General features: G+C 45.8%; 1 protein-coding gene across 2 annotated transcripts in view; it reads right to left on the bottom strand.

The window, feature by feature from the left end:
• Positions 1 to 22,963, bottom strand: part of LOC137095186 (KH domain-containing, RNA-binding, signal transduction-associated protein 1-like) — an 85,491-nt gene that overhangs the window by 6,950 nt on the left and 55,578 nt on the right. For both annotated transcript variants that reach the window (XM_067461555.1, XM_067461554.1), the window contains exon 8: positions 22,774 to 22,832. In XM_067461555.1, the coding sequence (XP_067317656.1) occupies positions 22,774 to 22,832 (59 nt within the window). The remainder of the gene's footprint in view (positions 1 to 22,773; positions 22,833 to 22,963) is intronic.

Here is a 22,963-nt window from a genome sequence, read left to right as displayed (position 1 = left end):
TGCTATGGATGGATTGGATAGCAGACTGATTGGGGTTCCAGGAGGAAGGAGGGGGGCAAGGGTGCCATAGTAATTGCAGTGTTTATTTTTGGGATGGAGATATTTGCAACACAATGTAAAGGGTTGGTGTGGGTAGGTACTTGGTAGGTGGGTAAAGTGAATTGATTAAAGAGGAGAGCAGGAGAATTACAAAATAAAAAGTACAGAAATAATGTAGCAGCTGTTCTCTGATAAATAATACATGCAAGTCCCTTCATTTCTAATAGCTTTTTCATTTTTTTGTTTTTTTGTGGGTTTTTTGTGTGGTTTTTTGTGGGGGTTTTTGTTTTTTGTGTGGGTTTTTTTGTGTTTTTTTGTAATTTTTATTGTTTTTTTTGAAAAATAAATAAATAAATAAATAATTGCGGCTGTTCTCTAATAAATATTAAACTAAAAATATACACGCAAGTCCCTTAATTTTTCAGGGGTTTTTCATTAGGTTTTTTGTGTGGTTTTTTTTTTTTGTTTTTTTGCAAATTTAATAACTAAATAAATAAATAATAAAATCAAATGTGATGTATATTTAAAAATAATATATTTATTTTAAATAATTAATAACAAAATGAGATATATATTTATATTTACAAAAATATATATTTTAAGTATTTATTTATTTATTTATTTACTGCACTTGTAGACCGCCGTTCTCAGCCCTGGGGCGACTCACGGCGGTGTGCAACATGTAAAAACAGGTACAATTTACAACATAAGCAATATCAAAACAACATTAAACAACATCACTATCAATAATACAATTACACTAAGTCATTCGCGACGTCTCGTCGTTGAATCACAATCCAAATCTCGTTATCCATATTCCGTTCCAATCGTCATTGCCAATTGTTGCAGCACTTACTCAAACGCCTTCTCAAACAACCACGTCTTTAGTCTCTTGCGGAATGTCATAAGGGAGGGCGGCAGTCTGATGTCCACAGGAAGGGTGTTCCACAGCCGGGGGGCCACAACTGAGAAGGCCCTGTCCCTCGTCCCCGCCAGGTGTGCCTGTGAGGCAGGCGGGATCGAGAGAAGGGCCTCCCCGGACGATCTCAAAGTCCTCGTGGGCTCATAGGCCGAGATGCGGTCAGACAGGTATTTTGGGCCGGAACCGTTTAGGGCTTTGTAGGCCAACACCAGCACCTTGAATTGGGCCCGGTAGCAGATCGGCAGCCAGTGGAGCTGGTAGAGCAAGGGCGTTGTATGCTCCCTGCGTCCCGCTCCTGTTAGTAACATGGCTGCCGCGCGCTGGACTAGCTGGAGCATCTGGGCCGTCTTCAAGGGCAGCCCCATGTAGAGAGCGTTGCAGTAGTCAAGGCGGGATGTGACCAGAGCGTGGACTACCGTGGCCAAGTCAGACTTCCCGAGGTACGGGCGCAGCTGGCGCACGAGCCTGAGCTGTGCAAATGCTCCCCTGGTCACCGCTGAGACCTGGGGGTCCAGGCTCAACGATGAATCCAGGATCACACCCAAGCTGCGAACCTGCACCTTCAAGGGGAGTGCGACCCCATCCAGCACAGGCTGTAACCCTATACCTGTTTGGCCTTGCGACTGACCAGGAGTACCTCTGTCTTGTCTGGATTCAATTTCAATTTGTTCGCCCTCATCCAGACCGTTACAGCGGCCAGGCACCGGTTCAGGACCTCAACAGCCTCCTTAGTAGCAGGTGGGAAGGAGTGACAGAGTTGGACATCATCTGCGTACAGATGACACCACACCCCGAAACTCCGGATGATCTCACCCAGCGGCTTCATGTAGATATTAAACAGCATGGGGGACAGTATAGAGCCCTGTGGAACCCCACAAGTCAAAGGATGTGGCGTTGAACAGGTGTCCCCCAATAACACCTTCTAGGTGCGGCCCTCCAGAAATGACCGGAGCCACTGTAGAACAGTGCCCCCGAGGCCCATTTCCGCAAGACGCCCCAGAAGGATACCGTGGTCGACGGTATCGAAGGCCGCTGAGAGGTCCAGGAGCACCAACAGGGACACACTCCCCCTGTCTAGCTCCCGGCGCAGATCATCCACTAAGGCGACCAAGACCGTCTTAGTTCCATGTCCCGGTCTGAAACCAGACTGTGCCGAATCCAGAGAATCCATGTCTCTCAAGAATACCTGGAGTTGTGAGGCCACTACGCTTTCCATGACTTTGCCCAAAAAGGGGAGATTGGAAACTGGCCGAAAGTTGTCAAATCTAGTGGGGTCCAGTGATGGTTTTTTCAACAGCGGTTTTATAATAGCTTCTTTTAAGCTTGCTGGAATCTCGCCTTCCCGAAGGGAGGCGTTAACCACCACCCTTACCCACTCAGCCAATCCCCCTCTGGCCTCCTTCAGAAGCCAGGATGGGCAGGGGTCTAGGATGGATGTAGTAGGCCTCATTCCTCCAAGTATCTTGTCCACATCCTTGGGCGTCACCAATTGAAAAGAATCCATCAAAATAGGACAAGCAGGTGCTCGTGTCACATCCTCAGAGACTGCATTTAATATGGTGTCCAGACCGGAACGGATCAAAGCGACTTTGTCTGCAAAGAACCGAGCAAATGCTTCGCAGCGGGTGGCCGAATTGTCAGGGTTCCCGCCTAGGGTGGCGGGAGTTAAAAGACCTCTGACAATCCGGAACAACTCCGCCGGACGGTTCCTTGTAGACGCAATAGTGGCCGCAAAGAAAGTTTTCTTTGCGGCTTTTATTGCCGCGGCATATGTCCTTAAAAAGGATACCAACCGTGTTCGATTTGACTCGCTCGGATCCGAACGCCACACGCTCTCTAGTTCCCTCTTCCTTCGCTTCATCACTGCCAACTCCTCAGAAACCAAGGAGCTGGTTTAGCTCGGCTACTTGAGAGGGGACGTTCTGGAGCGATCGTGTCAATTGCCCTGGCCATCTCTCCATTCCAGAGAGCGACCAAGGCACCGACAGGGTCACCTACCGAGGTGGCGGGAAAATCCCAAAGAGCCGTCAGGAATCCATCCGGATCCATAAGCCTCCTGGGGCGGACCAACTTAATGGGTCCTCCACCTTTGCAGAGGTTGGGGGGCGCAGTGAGCCTAAATCTCATGGTCGGTCCATGGCAACGGAGAGATGGTCAACTCCTCAACACCGCCACCTTGCTCCCATCCATGGCAAAAAACCAAGTCCAATGTATGTCCAGCACAGTGGGTGGGGCCAGATATTTGTTGGGACAGCCCCATGGTTGCCATGGCAGACATTAAGTCCTGAGCTGCTCCTGTGAGGGCCGCCTCGGCGTGGATATTGAAGTCTCCCAGCACGAGAAGCCGTTGAGACTCCAACGCCAGGCTTGAGACCACCCCCGCTAGCTCAGGTAGGGAGACTGTAGTGCAGCGAGGTGGACGGTACACTAACAGAATCCCTATTCTGTCCCGGTCACCCACCCTCAGGTGGACGCATTCAAAATTTGTTGACTGCGGGATGGGACTCCTGGTCAGATGGATGGAATCTCTATAGACCACTGCGACCCCGCCTCCCCGCCCTCCGGATCTTGGCTGATGCTGCATGGAGAAGCCTGGTGGACAAAGCTGAGTTAGATTCACGCTTCCAGCATCATCCAACCAGGTCTCCGTGATGCACGCCAGATCTGCCCGCTCATCCAAGATTAAGTCCTGGATAAAGGTCGTTTTTCCGTTGACAGATCTGGAGTTCAACAGCACCACCTTTAATCCGGAGGGACCGCCAACCTGGTTACACCAATTTACCATAGGAGACCGGTTTGGAATTACTAATGTGGATATGCGATCCGAATTAGGCCGAATTTGTGGTCTCCTTTTCCCGCATCTCCCCTTCCCCACCATGACTTCTATGGGGGCCCCTCGGCTAGTGGAACACCTCCCCTCCTCCATGCCGCAGTCCAAATCCATGGTCTCAATATCTGTTCCATTAATGGTTGTTTGGTTTGTTGGAGTTTTTTCTTGCCAACTTCCTCCATTCCCTTTCTCCCCCCTCCCCACCTTATTGTTACCCACGGCCTCCAGCCCGTTTCGTCCCTTGCCCCTTCCACAAATCACTAATACCAAGGACAATACAAATAGGGGGATAGGGTACCGCATGGGTAATGATGGTACACTTCAATAAAACTGACAGTAGCAGAGTGCAGTAAGCGTCACAACTGTGAACAGTTGGGCAGTTCGTAAAGTGCAAGAGTCTTAAAGTGCACACACAGTGGCGTCACAGCTGCGTGCCACTGGAGCAAGTTCGTAAAGTGCAAGGGTCTTGAAATGCAACAAGGTACCCAAGTCTTAAGGTGCAGTTCTTAAAGTGCAAGAAACCAAGAAACCACTTTTAGGTAGCTAGCGCTACCTAAAAGTGCGGTATGGAGGGAGAGAATAATTAAAGTGCTGAGTTGGAATAGCAGCAACTAGGATTAGAGCAAAGTGCTATAGTAGGAGATTTGGGCAATACAGTAAGATCTTAGTAAACAGATATCGTTGGTAATGTTATTGTAGTTCACAAATGTAACGATGGACGATTGATGTGAATCCAGAATGGTTCTCTTAGTCCTTCCGGCGATGGTCAACACAGGTGGCTGGTCAGCAGAGTTGGTCAGCACAGATTGTCCACGTACAGCCTGGTCCGCACAGTTGGATGACAGAAGGCTCAGTCTACACAAATGGCTAACACAGTTGGTCAGCAAAGTTGGTCCACTCCCGGCCTGGTCTGCACAATTGGACAACACAAGAGTTGGTCTGCACAGATAGTTGAATAGCGTAGTTGGTCAGCACAGTTAGTACACATACAAGCTGGCCAGGGCTGGTCAAGATCATAAAAGGCCCACAAGTTGGAGAGAGAGTTGGCCAGGCGTGAAGCCTGGTAACTACTGGCCGAGTGATGTAACGCAGCGTCAGTTGTTAGTTGTTAGGCTGTGCCCAAGTAATTAATAAAATAATAATGTAGCAGCTTTTATCTAATAAATATTAAAATAAAAATATACATGCAAGTCCCTTCATTTTTCATGGGTTTTTTATTAGGCTTTTTTTGTGGGTTTTTTTTGGGTTTTTTTGCAAATTAATTAAATAAATAAATAATAATAAAATCAAATGTGATATATATTTAAAAATAATATATTTATTTTAAATAATTAATAATAAAATGAGATATATATTTATATTTACAAAAATATATATTTTAAGTAATTAATAAAAAATAATGTGGCAGCTTTTATCTAATAAATATTAAAATAAAAATATACATGCAAGTCCCTTCATTTTTCATGGGTTTTTCATTAGATTTTTTGTGTGGTTTTTTTTTGTGTTTTTTTAATGAGGTAGGTAGTTTATGTAAGTTGCTTTGAAGATATTTCTGAGTGGGTATAACGAAATACAAAATTCAAGAACGAAACTGCCCAGCACTACTGAATAATACGCCAACTCTCACGGGCACCTCAGAGAAGTTGCCTGACAGGCTGAAAGGGGAACTTCTGGCTCTCCCCAAAGATACAGGGAAGAAATCGGGCATAAGCCCCAGCAGGGAACGACTGGGGAAAGGGTGTATGAAAGGGACTTGGGAGTTGGGGGGAAGCGTACACACAGGAGTAGAGGAGTGCCTCTTTTCCGGGCACTCCAGAGGCGATGCCCAATAGGCTGAAAGGGGACCGGCAGGGAATGACTGGGGAAAGGGTGTATGAAAGGGAGTTGGGGGGGGGAGCGTACACGGGAGTAGAGGAGTGCCTCTTTTCCGGGCATCTCAGAGGCGATGCCCAACAGGCTGAAAGGGGACTGGCCGGGTTTGACTGGGGAAAGGGTGTACGATAGGGAGTTGGAAGGAAGCGTACACACAGGCTGCAAGGGGAACTTTTCAGTTCACCAAACACAAATGAGCACTGTATTTTTGAACTTAGTGGTGGCAAAAGGGCCACAGGGCACACAAACACTGGTTGAAACTACTTTGAGTTCACCAAACACAAATGAGCACTGAATTTTCAAAATGCACTGATGACCAGGGAGAAATGTCAACCGCAAGGGGTCGGGGGAATGACGGCTCCCCTGCTACTAAAGCCCTACGCCTGCGCCCTCTTTTCCGGGCACCCCAGAGGCGATGCTCAACAGGCGAAAAGGGGACCGGCCGGGTTCGACTGGGGAAAGGGTGTACGAAAGGGAGTTGGGGGGAAGCGTACACACAGTAGAGGAGTGCAGGCAGTAGTAATTTTAGGCAACACAAAGCAAAGTAAACATGGTTTTCAATAAGGGCAGGTCCCCAGTGCGGCAATGTTCCCGCATTCAGCAGGCAGTAGTAATTTTAGGCAACACAAAGCAAAGTAAATTTGATTTTCAATAAGGGCAGGTCCCCAGTGGGGCAATGTTCCCGCATTCAGCAGGCAGTAGTAATTTTAGGCAACACAAAGCAAAGTACACGTGATTTTCAATAAGGGCAGGTCCCCAGTGGGGCAATGTTCCCACATTCAGCAGGCAGTAGTAATTTTAGGCAACACAAAGCAAAGTACACATGGTTTTCAATAAGGGCAGGTCCCCAGTGGGGCAATGTTCCCACATTCAGCAGGCAGTAGTAATTTTAGGCAACATAAAGCAAAGTAAACATGGTTTTCAATAAGGGCAGGTCCCCAGTGGGGCAATGTTCCCGCATTCAGCAGGCAGTAGTAATTTTAGGCAACACAAAGCAAAGTAAATTTGATTTTCAATAAGGGCAGGTCCCCAGTGGGGCAATGTTCCCGCAGACAGCAGGCAATAGTTATGTTTTGGCAACACAAAGCAAAGTAAACATGGTTTTCAAGGGCAGGTCCCCAGTGGGGCAATGTTCCCGCATTCAGCAGGCAGTAGTAATTTTAGGCAACACAAAGCAAAGTACACATGATTTTCAATAAGGGCAGGTCCCCAGTGGGGCAATGTTCCCGCAGACAGCAGGCAATAGTTATGTTTTGGCAACACAAAGCAAAGTAAACTTGTTTTTCAATGTTCCAATGTTCCCGCATACAGCAGGCAATACACCGATCTACGGGACGGAGCTAGGGTTAGGGTAAGGGTATTCAAAGTAATTCAATTCTGGTTTTTGAAAACAGGAGGCTACAGTGATCTACGGCACGGAGCTAGGGTTGCTGTCGAAATCAATCTCTGGGTAGCCCAAAAGTGGCAAGTTGGCCTTCAAGAAGACCAGCTTTTCCACCGCAAGGGGGTCGAGCGAGGTACATTGGAGGGTGACGACATCTCCTGCCAGGCTGAAGACCCTCTCACTCTGCACGCTAGTTGGTGGACAGCTGAGACAGTTGAGAGGTCAAGCCATGTATTGCTTTGGGAGGACCAGTACGCCAATGGATCACTGGATAAACTCTCCTGAGGCTCCTCAAAGTAACGATTGACAGAGAACTCGGCCGAGTCTATCTTTGCCGCCTGGGCCGACAAAGATGTTCCTTGCCCTGCAAGCAAAGCGATACTGTCGTTTATGAAATTCTCCTCGTTCCTCTTTTTCAGCCGCATTTCTCTTCCATCGTCCCTTGTAGGTGGCAAGGTGGGACTACTGGTATCGGTGCTGCCGTAACCGCTGGTGTTTCAGGGAGTAACGGCAGCAGGAATTTGCTCTGAGTGTTCCCCCATCCTCCGAGAGTATTCTTCTCTCACGAGCGAGAGAAGTTCAGCCTTCCACTTTGGCAGTTCTTTGGGGCAGACAGAGTCCTTGATGCAAGGGTCGCAGAGTGCTGCCAAAACATGAGTCTTACTCTCTGTCAACGGTAGAAGACGTTTACGGAGGGCGAAATTCAACTTTCTGACCACCTCCTGGGCCTGTGGAGTCAGGGGCCCAGCCATAGACTGCAATGTACTGTGTCCACCCAGCGACTCCAAATGGCTCTTCAAACGCAAGGTGACAGGGACCACATGGCTGAGTAGTGCTTTCTGTGCTGACAGTTTTTCAGTGGCTATTTTGAATGGTTCTAGGATCTCAACCAGCTGAGTGATGGTCATCCACTCCTGGTTGTTGGGGACCAGCTTGTTTATCGGAGCTGCAATTGATAGTGAGACAGCGTGGACTGCCCTCTGTTGCTCCACCATGCGCTCCAACATGATGTAGGTGGAGTTCCAGAGGGTGGGGACATCCTGCAGTAACTGGTGTTGTGGGAGGCACTCCAGGGTCTGCCTGTCATGCAGCAGTTTTGCGGACTTAGAGCTACGGTGGAAGAAGCCCGCGATTCTGCGGCAGCGGTCAATTAGTTGAATGATGGCGGTGGCGCTGTTCTCATCGGGCCCCTTGAAGCCATCTTTTACACAATTATGCAGCAAGTGCACCATGCATGTTACGTTTGAGAAGCCGGCAGTTTCGACCGCCCGGATCATGTTCCTTCCTGCGTCTGTGACCATGAATCCCGAGTTACCACTGGAATGAGTATGCCGCATCCACTCTCTCATCATCTCTCGCAAGTACTCAGAAATGGTGTCGGCCCTGTGATCCGTATCTATCACCTCCAGGGACAGGAGTGCCCAACGATGACCCGAGCCTAGGCAACCCTCCGTCTCCCACCAGTGAGCGGTCATGGACAAATAGGAATGCCCTCCTCCCATGCTCGTCCAAATGTCTGAGGTGAAATGTACATGGACGGGTTGTGATTTGTTCAACAGGGTTCTGAGACGTTGCTTGCATCCCTTGAACAAAGCTGGAATGACTGTTCGAGAGAAAGTTCTGCAATTCGGGATATTGTACCACGGTACCAGGAGGTGAACAAATCGGCGGAAACCTTCCCGTTCCACCATACGGAAGGGCTGGTGGTCCAGAGCCATCATCTCTCCCAGGCGACGTGTTATTTCCTTCACTGATGGCGGCTTAAATCCAGATCTCACCCGTGTAACTTGCACGCCCCAAGCATCGATGGTTTTCTGCATGGGGCCTGTTGGTGTGGTTGGAGTGCTCTGTGTACTGCTGCCTGTGCTGCCGACTTCAACTGCGTCCAACTTTACATTTGGGTGGTGTCTCTTCATGTGCATCCTTAGCCCTATTGTGGCAAGATGCCTCATATCTTTTCCTCTGCTGACGCTCACACCGCAATGCCTGCAAACTGCCAAAGTGGCCCTCTGATTATGGACGTTGTAATGATCCCATAGGAGCGATCTCGGCCTACCCCTACTACGCACTTCAGATGTAATCATGCTCGTGTTTGGAATGTCGGTGTTTGTGGAAGGGAGTGTAATTGTTGGTCGTTTCTGTAGCTCGCCCTCCAGCAGCATGCAGTCCTCTTGATCACTAATTCCTGTGGTGGAAGCAGATTCCATATTGTCTTCCTCCCATCCCTCAGACACATCCGCCTCCTCACCCTCCTCTTCATAACAAGTAGTATCTGAGGTACTTGGAAGGACATCAGGAGCTGAACGTTGAGTCTTTCGAAATGATGAAGAAGGTTCTGCCATCTCACAGCTGGTTGAAGCATCTGTGTGTGTTTCAGTAACCATCTCGTTGGTTGAATGTTCCCTTCTTGCCGATGTGTTCATCTTCAGTCCCCTGCCTTTCTTAGATATTCGTGATAACACTGGGCCCTTGCGTCTCGAAAAGCCGGGAAGGAAACGTTTCATCACACTGGTTGAAACTACTTTTGTTTCACCGAACACAAATGAGCACTGTATTTTCGAACTTTGTGGTGGCAAAAGGGCCGCACTGGTTGAAACTACACAAATGAGCACTGTATTTTCAAACTTTGTGGTGGCAAAAGGGCCGCGCTGGTTGAAACTACACAAATGAGCAGTGTATTTTCAAACTTTGTGGTGGCAAAAGGGCAGCACTGGTTGAAAATACACAAATAATGAGCACTATATTTTCGAACTTTGTGGTGGCAAAAAGGCCGCACTGGTTGAAACTACACAAATAATGAGCACTGTATTTTCGAACTTTGTGGTGGCAAAAGAGCCGCACTGGTTGAAACTACACAAATGAGAACTGTATTTTCGAACTTTGTGGTGGCAAAAGGGCCGCACTGGTTGAAACTACACAAATAATGAGCACTGTATTTTCGAACTTAGTGGTGGCAAAAGGGCCGCACTGGTTGAAACTACACAAATAATGAGCACTGTATTTTCGAACTTTGTGGTGGCAAAAGGGCCACACTGGTTGAAACTACACAAATAATGAGCACTGTATTTTCGAACTTTGTGGTGGCAAAAGGGCCGCACTGGTTGAAACTACACAAATGAGCACTGTATTTTCGAACTTAGTGGTGGCAAAAGGGCCGCACTGGTTGAAACTACACAAAAGAGCACTGTATTTTCAAACTTTGTGGTGGCAAAAGGGCCGCACTGGTTGAAACTACACAAATGAGCACTGTATTTTCAAACTTTGTGGTGGCAAAAGGGCCGCACTGGTTGAAACTACACAAATGAGCACTGTATTTTCGAACTTAGTGGTGGCAAAAGGGCAACACAGGTTGAAACTACACAAATGAGCACTGTATTTTCGAACTTAGTGGTGGCAAAAGGGTTGCACTGGTTGAAACTACACAAATGAGCACTGTATTTTCAAACTTTGTGGTGGCAAAAGGGCCGCACTGGTTGAAACTACACAAATGAGCACTGTATTTTCGAACTTAGTGGTGGCAAAAGGGCAACACAGGTTGAAACTTCACAAATGAGCACTGTATTTTCGAACTTAGTGGTGGCAAAATGGCCACAGGCCACACAAACACTGGTTGAAACAATAACAAAGGAACAGCAGCACTACTACTGATAATTTTTTTAATTTTTAAATATTTTTAAATTTTTTTAATATATTTTTTAAAATAAAAATTAAATAAAAAAACTAAATGCTTGCCCTTCCAAGATTCAGGAAGGCAAGCCAAGCAACACAAACACCCACAGCCAGGGACTGGGACTTCTCCCCAGCCCCAAGCAACCAAAAGGCAAAAAGGCAAAAAGGCCACAGGCCACACAAACACTGGTTGAAACAATAACAAAGGAACAGCAGCACTACTAATAATAATTTTTTTATTTTTTTAAATATTTTTTTATTTTTTTAATATATTTTTTAAAATAAAAATTAAATAAAATAAATTAAATAAAAAAACCTAAATGCTTGCCCTCCCAAGATTCAGGAAGGCAAGCCAAGCAACATCAACACCCACAGCCAGGGACTGGGACTTCTCCCCAGCCCCAAGCAACCAAAAGGCGAAAAGAAAGGCAAAAATCCACCAATTTGAAGCAAAGGCAAGCAACCTTTAAGCTAAAAAAGAGATTTCCCTGCAAAAGGCAGCTCCGTCCGTCCACCCTCCCCGCAGCTCCGTCCCCTCGCAATGCGGCCGCGCGGAGCACGCAGCCTCTTTTAAAGGGCAGCCCGCCCAATCAGAAGAAGGCACGGGGCAATCAGCCCCGTGTCTTCTTCTGATTGGCTGGCTCCCGGCGCTCCCAGCATCCTTCCATCATTTCACGTCATTTCTGAAACGGGCGGAAGTCCGTAAAAAAGATGGAGGATGCTGCATCGTTATATAAAAACACTTCCAGGTTTGAAATAAAATATCAATATCGTTCCGTTAACACAAAAAAATAACAAATAATTAACGATATACAAGATTAACGAACGAAACCGCCCAGCCCTAATGGTTTCCTGTGGGTGAGCAGATGGCGACTACTGGATGGCATATGTTCTGAATCAGAAACTAGAGCTGATGTGGTCTATGCAATGCAATTTTCCGAATCAGCAACCCTAATAACCTAACTGAATATAAAGTTGACCAAAAACCAGAAGTCCACCTTACATCTGACTCCTATTTAAGAATGGGTACGAGACAACACGAAGTGAGAGAAATTGATTCCCAGGAAGGTGTACAGAAGTTGATTATAAATTGTATGATTTTAACTGTATTTGTGTTTAAATTGGCTGCACCAATGCTGGAGCGGCCTAACTGAGAGGAGTGCGTTGCCATGGAGACGATGTAGGCTAGAGAGAGAAGTGGGAGGAGCTTAGAGGGGAGAGTCTGAAAAATGACAGTTAATGTTCAGTTAGGGTTTAGGTTTAGAGGAGTGGACAGTCATGAGTTAGGGTTTAGGTTTAGAGGAGTGAACAGTCATGAGTTAGGTTTTAGGTTTAGAGGAGTGAGCAGTCGGGAGTTAAGATTTGAGGGTGAGGAATTGATAGAGGAAAGATTAGGAGGTTATAGCTGTAAGAGAGTGAATTGTGAAGCAAAGTTTCGAGGCTTTGGAAAGCCAGATTAAGTTACTGGAAGTTTCTTAGGCTAGAGAGGCTGATAAGGGAAACATAACCAGTATTCCGATAGTCTAAAGAAAGGCTAAAGAATAAGCTTATTAAGTATCTGATCAGGGGAGGATCAGATAAGGAAGACATCCCTGTATTGGAACTTTGTTTTGTAATAAGTGCTTCACCTCAGGAAGATACTGTATAACCTGAAAGAGTGTAACATTCAACTAACCAAGCATTATTCTGAGTTCTATAAGAAAAGTTACAACTTGCAACCACACGCTTTGTGCTCAATAAACTTGTTAACTTTTGTTTGAAGACTGCCTCATCTCCATCAATTTTGCGTCCAGTGTGCCATTTCTCACAATATTATAACTTACCTCACGTGGTGGCAGAAACGCAGGGGAAAGTGACCAAATAGATCTACATTCTTATCTCCAGTCACGCTACAATACATAGTGTAATTACTTCTAAGTTATTACTATCTTAATAAAGGAAGAGGTGCGATTAAACAGCCTCACTTCTACCTTGATGGTAAATTTGGTTCCTTTCAAAGTGGTAGCAACAATAATCATCCCTAGGCTCTCCTGCTTCTGTGCAGAAGGGAATATCACTCCTGGAGGAGTTATTATCATAAGGAAAAGGTGTCTCTCAACTGAAGCTTTCTTTGCAATCCTTGTTTTTACAACATGCCAAAGTTTTCAAAATCCAATTATTGCTGGGACAGAAGGTGAGGGGAAATCTTCTGAACAGGGGCACAGGAGTATTTATTCTTCCCTATGCTATCCAAAATTAATTTTATTTTACCTCTTCTGACTTACATACAGTACAGAAGTGTTTATAATAATATGCTTATAACTGTATTTATGTTTGCATTGGTTGCCCTAAGGCTGGAGCGGCCTAGCTGTGAGAAATGTGTTACCATGGAAACGAGGCAGAAGAGGAGGTGGGAGGAGCTTAGAGAGAAAAGGTTTTAAAAAAGTGACAGTTAGAGTCAGTGAGGGGGGAGACTGAGATAGCAGGAGAGTCAGGCTGGAGACTCTGAGAGAACAGCAGAGTCAGGTTTTTAGACTCTGAGGAGTGAAGAAGTGAAGAGTCAGGGTTTAGTGTTCGTGAATAGTAGAGATTTCTTCAGCTAGGAAGCTGAAGGGGAAAACCTGGTTAGTTGCTTTAGTTAGAAAGAACTAACAGAGGCTTGTTAAGATCGTTAGTCGGAAAAAGACTAAAGATCTGTAGTTTGATCAAGGATAGATCAAACAGAGAGAGACTATTCACTGCAGGGAACACTGGTTAATAAAGTGCTTCACCACAGCAAGAGTTCATAAGTTGTAACATCGAAAGTCTGAATTGTATCGCAACCAAGTTACATGTAACCATAAAGTATTTGCCAAGCTTAACATCTTCATACTGCAACCATACGCTTTGTTTAAAAATAAACTTGTTCTCTTTGGTTTTTTAAAACTGCCTCATCTCCATTAATTTTACGTTCGGTGCACCCACTCTACCAAAATTACCTCACAACACAAACAGAGCCTTAATACCAGAGCCTTTTACAAATCAGTGGCTCCTCTCTCCTAAACCTAGGCGCTTCCTCACGAGTTGGTAGCGTCTCTCTACAATTGGGTGGCAGCTTCATTACCAGTGGCGGAGGTTCTTTACACATACAAACTAAAAACAAACCTAGAGAACCTATCTTATTTTTAACACAGTACTGCATGTATGTATTTTAATAGTGTTCCATTTGATTTCTTAACCCTGTTTACCCCACCTTAGACCACAAGGAGAGGCAGATAATAAATGTTTTCTTGGGAAGATCTACTCCAAGGAATTTTGCCATTGTCTTCCCTTTAAGACCGAGAGTGACCAGCCGAAAGTTTACCCAGTGGATTTCAATGGCCAATGAGATAATTTGAACTCTTGCCTCCTGGCGTTCTGGTCCAATACTCAAAACCATGACACCAACCTGCCATTTAAAGCCCCATCTTCTTTTCTTGTGGAAGGTGGAACATTTGGGCTTTTCTCAAGAACTGACAAGACCCAGGTCTGATTGGTAAGGATCCACACAGAGAAAGTGGCCGCTGGTATTCCTCAAAAATAATTTCTAACACTAGGAGGAAGACTAGGGTCAAGATCCTATGTGACTGTGGCAAAGTATAAGGATTTGCCAGTGTATTTGCACTGTTACTCCCAAAAGGTTATCACGGACCGCTGCAGAGGAGCTCCCCTGGCTCAAAGGCATCAGTTTGGGGATAATGAGATAGTGGAAGTCTCGCTAGACATTACTATATGGCAGGCCAGCAATGTGCAACATGGAGGCCCTTGTTATGCGAGGAGATGAGGGAGACCTCTTGTGACAGGTCAGAGCAGGTACTTGACGTAGGCATAATTCCTGGCCATTCTAACGTGCATCACTATATGGGTTTCAGTTTAAGCGTTTGGGCAGAAAACCAAAACACAGAAAGGCAAAATTCCTTCCAAGAACAGATGGAAATGGATGCTCTTCATAATCCACCCGCTTCTCCAAAGAGCTACACTTTCAGTTCTGTGTGGCTGGTTCCATAGAAGAAGCCAGTGTCAGGGTAACAAAACTGCAGCATCCCTGCAGGCAAAAGTCTTAGGCTCTGCACTGTTTCCCAGCCGTGGCCCGAATGATTTATTTTTTTAATTGTGTCAGCAAGCAAGCAGGCGCCAAAGAAAATTTCTGCAATGGAACTAATTAAGAAATAGCAATGGAGCACCCAGCGTGGCAGAAAGGAGGCTGGCAACCCCAGCAGCAACAGCAATCCTAAGGCGAGGCAGATGTTGTTTGTGCTCAGAGCCGCCTGAGGAAAAGTCCCCATCACTCACCGGGACAGAGCCAAGTGGGTTGACATTTGCAGTTGCCAATCCCTGGGCCTGGAAGGAAAACATCCTCCTTCTAGTTTAAGGTGGGACAACAGGTTCAATCTTATATTGAATTCCTTGGTAGCTAAATATACTTGTTGCATACTGGGGACATTTATGAATTCTATTACTGTGGCAGTGAGGAATGAAGTATTTATTGGGCACAGAACTTCAGCATCTTCTCGAGGAGAAGGTCAGAGGTGACTTAAGAAAGACAACTTTTCATCATAACTAATTTTGAATTGGAAAGCTTGCCCATAATATGCTTGTCTAAATTTTGTAAGGTGGAAGAGAATTCTGGGCTTTAGTGTTGTGCAAATTTTGCCTAGTATTTCTACAGGGTCTCAATCCAGATTTATTGAATGGCCATCTACATCTATCTATATCTATCTATCTATCTATCTATCTATCTATCTATTAATATAATAAAAGTCAAAGTTTGTATGTGGTGGATGTGTGGTGGTGTATGTGCTAGCTTTCTGATTGGCCAGCCTGAAAGTTCCAAAATTCTGACTGGCTGCCGCTGTGGTGCTATTTGCATATGATCCTTGATTGGCCTGCTTCAACAGGAGCCCCTGGTGGAGAAAAGGGTTCATGACAGAAACAGGGACATGACAGAAGGAAATTTGCATATGGTCTCTGATTGGCCAGTGTCAATTCCAAGATTCCGAGATGACAAAGAGAAGAAAGGAAAGGCCAGGGGCTCTGTCAGAAAATTACCAATACAGACCAAACTTGGCACACAGAGCACACAAGACCCACTCTACATCCTACTGCTGTTTGGAGGAGGATGGCCCATGGATGATGGGACTTGCAGTACCATCACTCACATTCTGAGATCGCTGTTAACCTCATCCAATGACTGATCAGGACCAAACTTGGCACATAGACCCACTTTATGTCCTGGTGTGGTTTGGCTGGGGATGGACCATGGATTATGGGACTTGCAGTACCTTTGCTCAATTCTTGAGACCAAACTTGGCAAACGGAGCCCCACTGACCCACTATACATCCTGGTGCAGATTGGAGGAGGTGAGACCATGGATGATTGGACTTCAAGTACCTCCACTCCCTTCCAAAGATTGCTACAACCCTCATATAATGACCAATCAAGACCAAACTTGCCACACAGAGCCCCCATGACCCACTGAACATCCTGCTGCAGCTTGGAGGAGGGTTGACCATGGATGATGGGACTTGCAGTACCTTCACTAACTTATTGAAACCACTGAACCAATAACTGATCAATACCAAACTTCGCACACAGAGCCCCCATGACCCTATCTACATCCTGTTTCGGTTTGGAGGAGGGTGGACTTTGGATGATGGGACTTGCAGTACACTTACTCACTTACTGAAACCACTACCACCCTCATCCAATGACTGATAAAGACCAAATTTGGCACACAGAGCCCCCATGACTCACTCTATATCCTGCTGCTGTTTGGAGGAGGGTGGACCATGGATGATGGGACTTCAAGTACCTTCACTCACTTCTGAAAACAATGCAGCCGTTATCCAATGACCAATAAAGACCAAACTTGGCATACAGAACCGCCATTACCCACTTTCTCAACCCGGGCAGGGCTGGGTCCGCAAGCTAGTATATAATAAAAGTCAAAGTTTGTATGCGGAGGACAAAAGTGTGGCGGTGTGGCGGTGTATGTGCCAGCATTCTGATTGGCCAGCCTGAAAGATCCAAGATTCTGATTGGCTGCCGCTGTGGTGCTATTTGCATATGGTCTCTGATAGGCCAGAGTCTCCATGACGCACTCTACATCCTGGTGCAGTTTGGAGGAGGATGCACCATGGACGATGACCTTCCTAAGACCATAACAACTGCCAACAATGATGGATCAGGACCACAATTTACACAGAGAGCCCACATGACCCACTCTACATCCTAGTGTGGATTGGAAGAATTTGACAATGGATGATGGGACTTGCAGTCATTTCATTCACTTCCTGAGACCACTGAGACCCTCGCCAATGACTGATCAAGACCAAACTTGGCACACAGAGTCCCCATGACCCACTCTACATCCTGGTGCATTTTCGAGGACAGACCATGGATGATGGAACTTCAAGTATCTCCACTCCCTTCCCAAGACTGCTACAACCCTCATCTAATGTCCAGTCAAGGGAAAACTTGGCACACAGAGACCCTTTGACCCACTCTACATCCCGATCCTGTTTGGAGAAGGACGGACGATGGATGATGGGACTTCCAGTGCAGTTCAGGGCAGGATGGGCCACTAATGGTGGAATTTGCAGTACCTCCACACTATTTACTTCCCAAAGAACATTGTAGCCCCTACCAATCACAGACCAGGCCCGAATTTGGCACACAGAGTACTCATGGCCCACTCTACATCCTGATGCAGTTCTAAGGGGGATGGACCATGGATGATGGGACTTGCAGTATCTTTACTCACTTACTGAAACCACTGCGACCCTCAACCAATGACCAATCAAGGCCAAATTGGAACACAAAGGCCCTATAACCCACTCTACATCTTGGTGCACTTTCGAGGAGGACAGACCATGGATGATGGGACTTCAAGTACCTCCACTCCCCAAGACTGCTGCAACCCTCATCTAATAACCAATCAAGACCAAACTTGGCACACAGATCCCCCATGACCCACTTTACATATTGCTGCAGTTTTGGAGGAGGGTTGACCATAGATGATGGGACTTTCAGTACCTTCACTCACATTCTGAGACCTCTGTGAACCTCATCCAATGACTGATCAAGACCAAACATGGCACATAGACCTCTCATAACCCACTTTACGTCCTGGTGTCATTTGGAAAAATTTGGAGATGGATGATGGGACTTGCAGTACCTTCACTCATTTACTGAAACCACTGCGACCCTCATCCAATGACTGATAAAGACAAAATTTGGCATACACAGCCCCCATGACCCAGTCTATATCCTGCTGCTGTTTGGAGAAGGGTGGACCATGGATGATTGGACTTCTAGTTCCTTCACTCACTTCCTGAAAACAATGCAGCCGTTATCCAATGACCAATAAAGACCAAACTTGGCATACTTTCTCTAATAACCCGGGTAGCGCCGGGTCCCCAAGCTAGTTAATATAATAAAAGAGAGAGTTTGTTTGTGGTGGACAAAAGTGCGGCAAAAGTGTGGCGGAAGGAGTATGTGCCAGCATTCTGATTGGCTGCCACTCACTTCCTGAGACCACTGAGACCCTTGCCAATGACTGATCAAGACCAAACTTGGCACACAGAATGCCCATGACCCACTCTACATCCTGGTGCACTTTTCAGGAGGAGAGATCATGGATGATAGGACTTCAAGTACCTCCACTCCCTTCCCAAGACTGCTGCAACCCTCATCTAATGTCTGATCAAAACCAAACTTGGCACACAGAGCCCCCATGACCCACTCAACATTCTACTGCGGTTTAGAGTAGGGCATACCATGGATGATGGGACTTGAAGTACCTCTATTCGCTTTCCGAGACTGCTGCGACCCTCAACAATGACTGAACAACACCAAACTTGGCACATAGACCTCTCATGACCCACTTTACGCCCTGGTGTGGTTTGACTGTGGATCGAGCATGGACTTGCAGTACCTTCACTCAGTTCCTAAGACCACTGCAACCATCACCCAATTTCCGATAAGGACCAAACTTGGCACACCGAGTCTACATGATGCACTCAACATCCTGGTGCGGTTTGGAGGATGATGCACCATGGATGATGGGAACAATGGATGATGGGACTTAGTGAAACCACTGAGACCCTCATCCAATGACTGATGAAGACCAAACTTGGCACACAGAGCCCCCATGGCCAACTCAACATTCTGGTAAAGTTTGGGGAGAGCAGACTATGGATGATGGGACTTCAAGTACCTCCACTCACTTCCCAAGACTGCTGCAACCCTCATGTAATGACCAATCAAGACCAAACTTGGCACACAGAGCCCCATGACGTACTCTAAATCCTGGTGGTGTTTAGAGGACAGACAATGGATGATGGGATTTGCAGTACCTTCACTCACTTCCTGAAACCACAGCGACAATCATCCAAATACCACTAAACACCAAACTTGGCACAGAGAGCCCCCATGGCCAACTCAACATTCTGGTGATATTTGAGGGAGAATATGGATGATGGGATTTGCAGTACCTTAACTCACTTTTGTGAGGCCGCTGTGACCCTCATCCAATGACTGATCAAGACCAAACTTAGCACATAGAGCCCTCATGACCCACTCTCCACCCTGGTGCAGTTTGGAGGAGGATGGACCACAGATAATGGGACTCGCAGTACCTTCATTAACTTCCTGAGACCACTGCGAGCCATATAAATAACTGATAAAAACTAACCTTGATATACAATTCCTTTCTCAAATAACCTGGGCAGCGCCAGGTCCCCAAGCTAGTCTATACATATAATAAAAGTCAAAGTTTGTATGCGGCGGACAGAGGTGTGGCAGTGTGGAGGAGTATGTGCCAGCTTTCTGATTGGCTGCCACAGTGGTTCTATTTGCACATGGTCTCAGAGTGGCCAGCTTTACAAGAGCCCCTGGTGGAGAAAAGGGTTCATGACAGAAACGGAAACATGAGAGACGGAAATTTGCATATGTTCTCTGATTGGCCAGCCTCAATTCCAAGATCCTGAGATGACAATGAGAGGAAAGGAAAAGGCCAGGAGCTGGGTCAGAAAATTACCAATACAGATCAAACTTGCCACACACAGCCCCCATCACCCACTCTACATCCTACTGCAGTTTGGAGGAGGATGAACCATGGATGATGGGACTTGCCGTACCATCACTCACATTCTGAGACCGCTGTTAACCTCATACAATGACCGATCAGGACCAAACTTGGCACATAGACCTCAAATGACCCACTTTATGTCCTGGTGTGGTTTTGCCGGGGATGGACCATGGATTATGGGACTTGCAGTACCTTTGCTCAATTCTTGAGACCACTGCAACCCTCATCCAATTACTGATAAAGACCAAACTTGGCACACTTGAGTCTCCATGATGCACTCTACATCCTGGTGCAGTTTGGAGGAGGATGCACCATGGACGATGGGACTTGCAATACCTGCACTCCCTTCCTAAGACCATTACAACTGCCAACAATGATGGATCAGGACCACAATTTACACAGAGAGCCGCATGACCCACTCAACATCCAGGTGCGGTTTGGAAGAATTTGACAATGGATGATGGGACTTGCAGTCACTTCACTCCCTGAGACCACTGAGACCCTCGCCAATGACTGATCAAGATCAAACTTGGCACACAGAGTCCCCATGACCCACTCTACATCCTGGTGCACTTTCAAGGAGGACAGACCATGGATGATGGCACTTCAAGTACATCCACTCCCTTCCCAAGACTGCTTCAACCCTCATCTAATGTCTAATCAAGACCAAACTTGGCACACAGAGCCCCCATGACCCACTCTACATACTACTGCAGTTTGGGGGAGGATGGACCATGGATGATGGGACTTGCAGTACCTAAACTTACATTATGAAACCACTGTGACCCTGAACCAATGACTGATAAAGACCAAACTTGGCACACAGAGCCCCCATGACCCTATCTACATTTGGAGGAGGACTGATGATGGGACTTGCAGTACCTTCACTCACTTACTGAAACCACTGCAACCCTAGTCCAATGACTGATCAAGACCAAACTTAGCACACAGAGCCCCCATGACCCGCTCTACATCCTGCTGCAGTTTGAAGGAGGATGGACTTTGGATGATGGGACTTGCAGTACCTTCACTCAATTACTGAAACCACTGCGACCCTCATGCAATGCCTGATAAAGACCAAACTTGGCACACAGAGCCCCCATGACCCACTCTATATCCAGCTGCTGTTTGGAGGATATAGTACCTTCAAGTACCTTCACTCACTTCCTGAAAACAATGCAGCTGTTATCCAATGACTAATAAAGACCAATTTAGGCATAGGGAACTGCCATTACCCACTTTTTCTAATAACCTGGGCAGCGGCGGGTCCCCAAGCTCGTATATAATAAAAGTCAAATTTGTATGCGGCGGACAGAGGTGTGGCGGTGTATGTACCAGCATTCTGATTGGCCAGCCTGAAAGTTCCAAGATTCTGATTGGCTGCTGCTGTGGTGCTATTTGCATATGGTTTCTGATTGGCCAGCTTTACAGGAGCCCCTGGTGGAGAAAAGGGTTTATGACAGAAACGGAGACATGAGAGAAGGAAATTTGCATATGGTCTCTGATTGGCCAGCCTCAATTCCAAGATTCCGATATGACAAAGAGAGAATATCCTGTTGTTGTTTGGGGGAGGGTGGACCATGGATCATGGGACTTAAAGTACCTTCACTCACTTCCTGAAGACAAAGCAACCATCATCCAATGACCAATAAAGACCAAACTTGGCATACATAACTGCCGTTGCCCATTTTCTCCAATAATCCGGGTAGTGCCAGGTCCCCAAGCTAGTTTGTAATAAATAGTAACGCTCTGATTATGGCACAGAAACCTATGGATCCTGATAATTGCATTTTTCCATAATTGTTTATTTATTATTTTAACGTTTATATACCACTCTTTATTTTTAATGACCAATTAAAATGCTGAGTAGAAGAAAAAGATAAGTCAATAAAAACTAATAAAAACTCCAGAGGGTAAGAATTACAAAAATTAATAAGAAAATATCTTGGTAAACAGATAATTGATAAACAGGTGAGTCTTCCCAAATGTGAGAGTTTGGTTAATTCTAAGAGAGGGACTATCTGGGATGCTGGGAAGCAAAACATTACAATAAGCAATCTGGGTACAATAAGGATTCAGGGTCATCTATACTAAGTAAGGCAATTCTCAGAAAACCTGAGCTGTATATAGCCTTACAAGAAGTCCTATCAGACTAGCAACCAATGCTGATCTTTTTGAACAATGTGTGTTAGGAGGTCGCACCAAGGAATCTGGGCTATTTTAAAAGATTACGCCTGAAAGCATTACATCCCAATTTAGCAAGGAAAGTGAATATATTCTGTAATGTTTTTCAGAAAGCTCACATCATTGGAATCTTTTGCAACTGTATTCAAGTCAGACTTAAGTGAAAATGCACAGAAAAGACAGCCCTTTTAAAGCCTTCTTTACTCCTTGCCACTGCAAACAGATCAAGACCTTTTTCTGCTGACTAGCATTTGGAGAAGGATAAGGGGTACGTTTCTGGGGAGGTTGTGGGTGGGATTTTTGGGAGGATTAGGTATTTTAAATTGCATTTTATTGTATTTACTGTATTTTAACTGTGTTGTTAACCTGTATTTTAACTGTAGATTTAAGATGCTTTGAGTCTCCTTGTGGAGAAAAAAAGTGGGGTATAAATAATAATAATAATAATAATAATAATAATAATAATAGCAACCTAACACACACAGTACTGTCAGCCGGAATCACTGGGTTATTGTGAGTTGTGAGGATGCCTGCCATCGATGTGGGTAAAATGACAGGAGAGAATGCTTCTGGAACATGGCCATACAGCCAGGAAAACTTTCAGAAACCCACACACAGTACTGTTTAATTGTTTTAATTTTTTATGTTTGCTTTGTTTTAAATTAATCAAAGTGTGTGCCTGTGAGCCGCCTTGAGTCCATTTGGGTATAAATACAATAAATAATAATAATAACTGAGGTATAAATACAGTAAATAATAATAATAACAGAGAGGACAGACTTACCATATGCCTCATATGATTCTTGAGCCTCACCATGTCGGTAGTCATAATATTCTGTTTCCCTGCAAAACAAGATGGGGCACAGTTATTCCCTGGATGGGAGGAGCCATCTTTCTTTACACAACTGTTATTTAGGCCCATTCTGGCTGTTCTGTGCAACAGCTAGCAATCCCCTGCTATGGACACTGCTCTT

This window comes from Anolis sagrei, chromosome Y, assembly GCF_037176765.1.
Source record: "Anolis sagrei isolate rAnoSag1 chromosome Y, rAnoSag1.mat, whole genome shotgun sequence".
In the NCBI taxonomy this organism is placed as follows: Eukaryota; Metazoa; Chordata; class Lepidosauria; order Squamata; family Dactyloidae; genus Anolis; species Anolis sagrei.
This window is presented reverse-complemented; position numbering and strand designations above follow the sequence as displayed.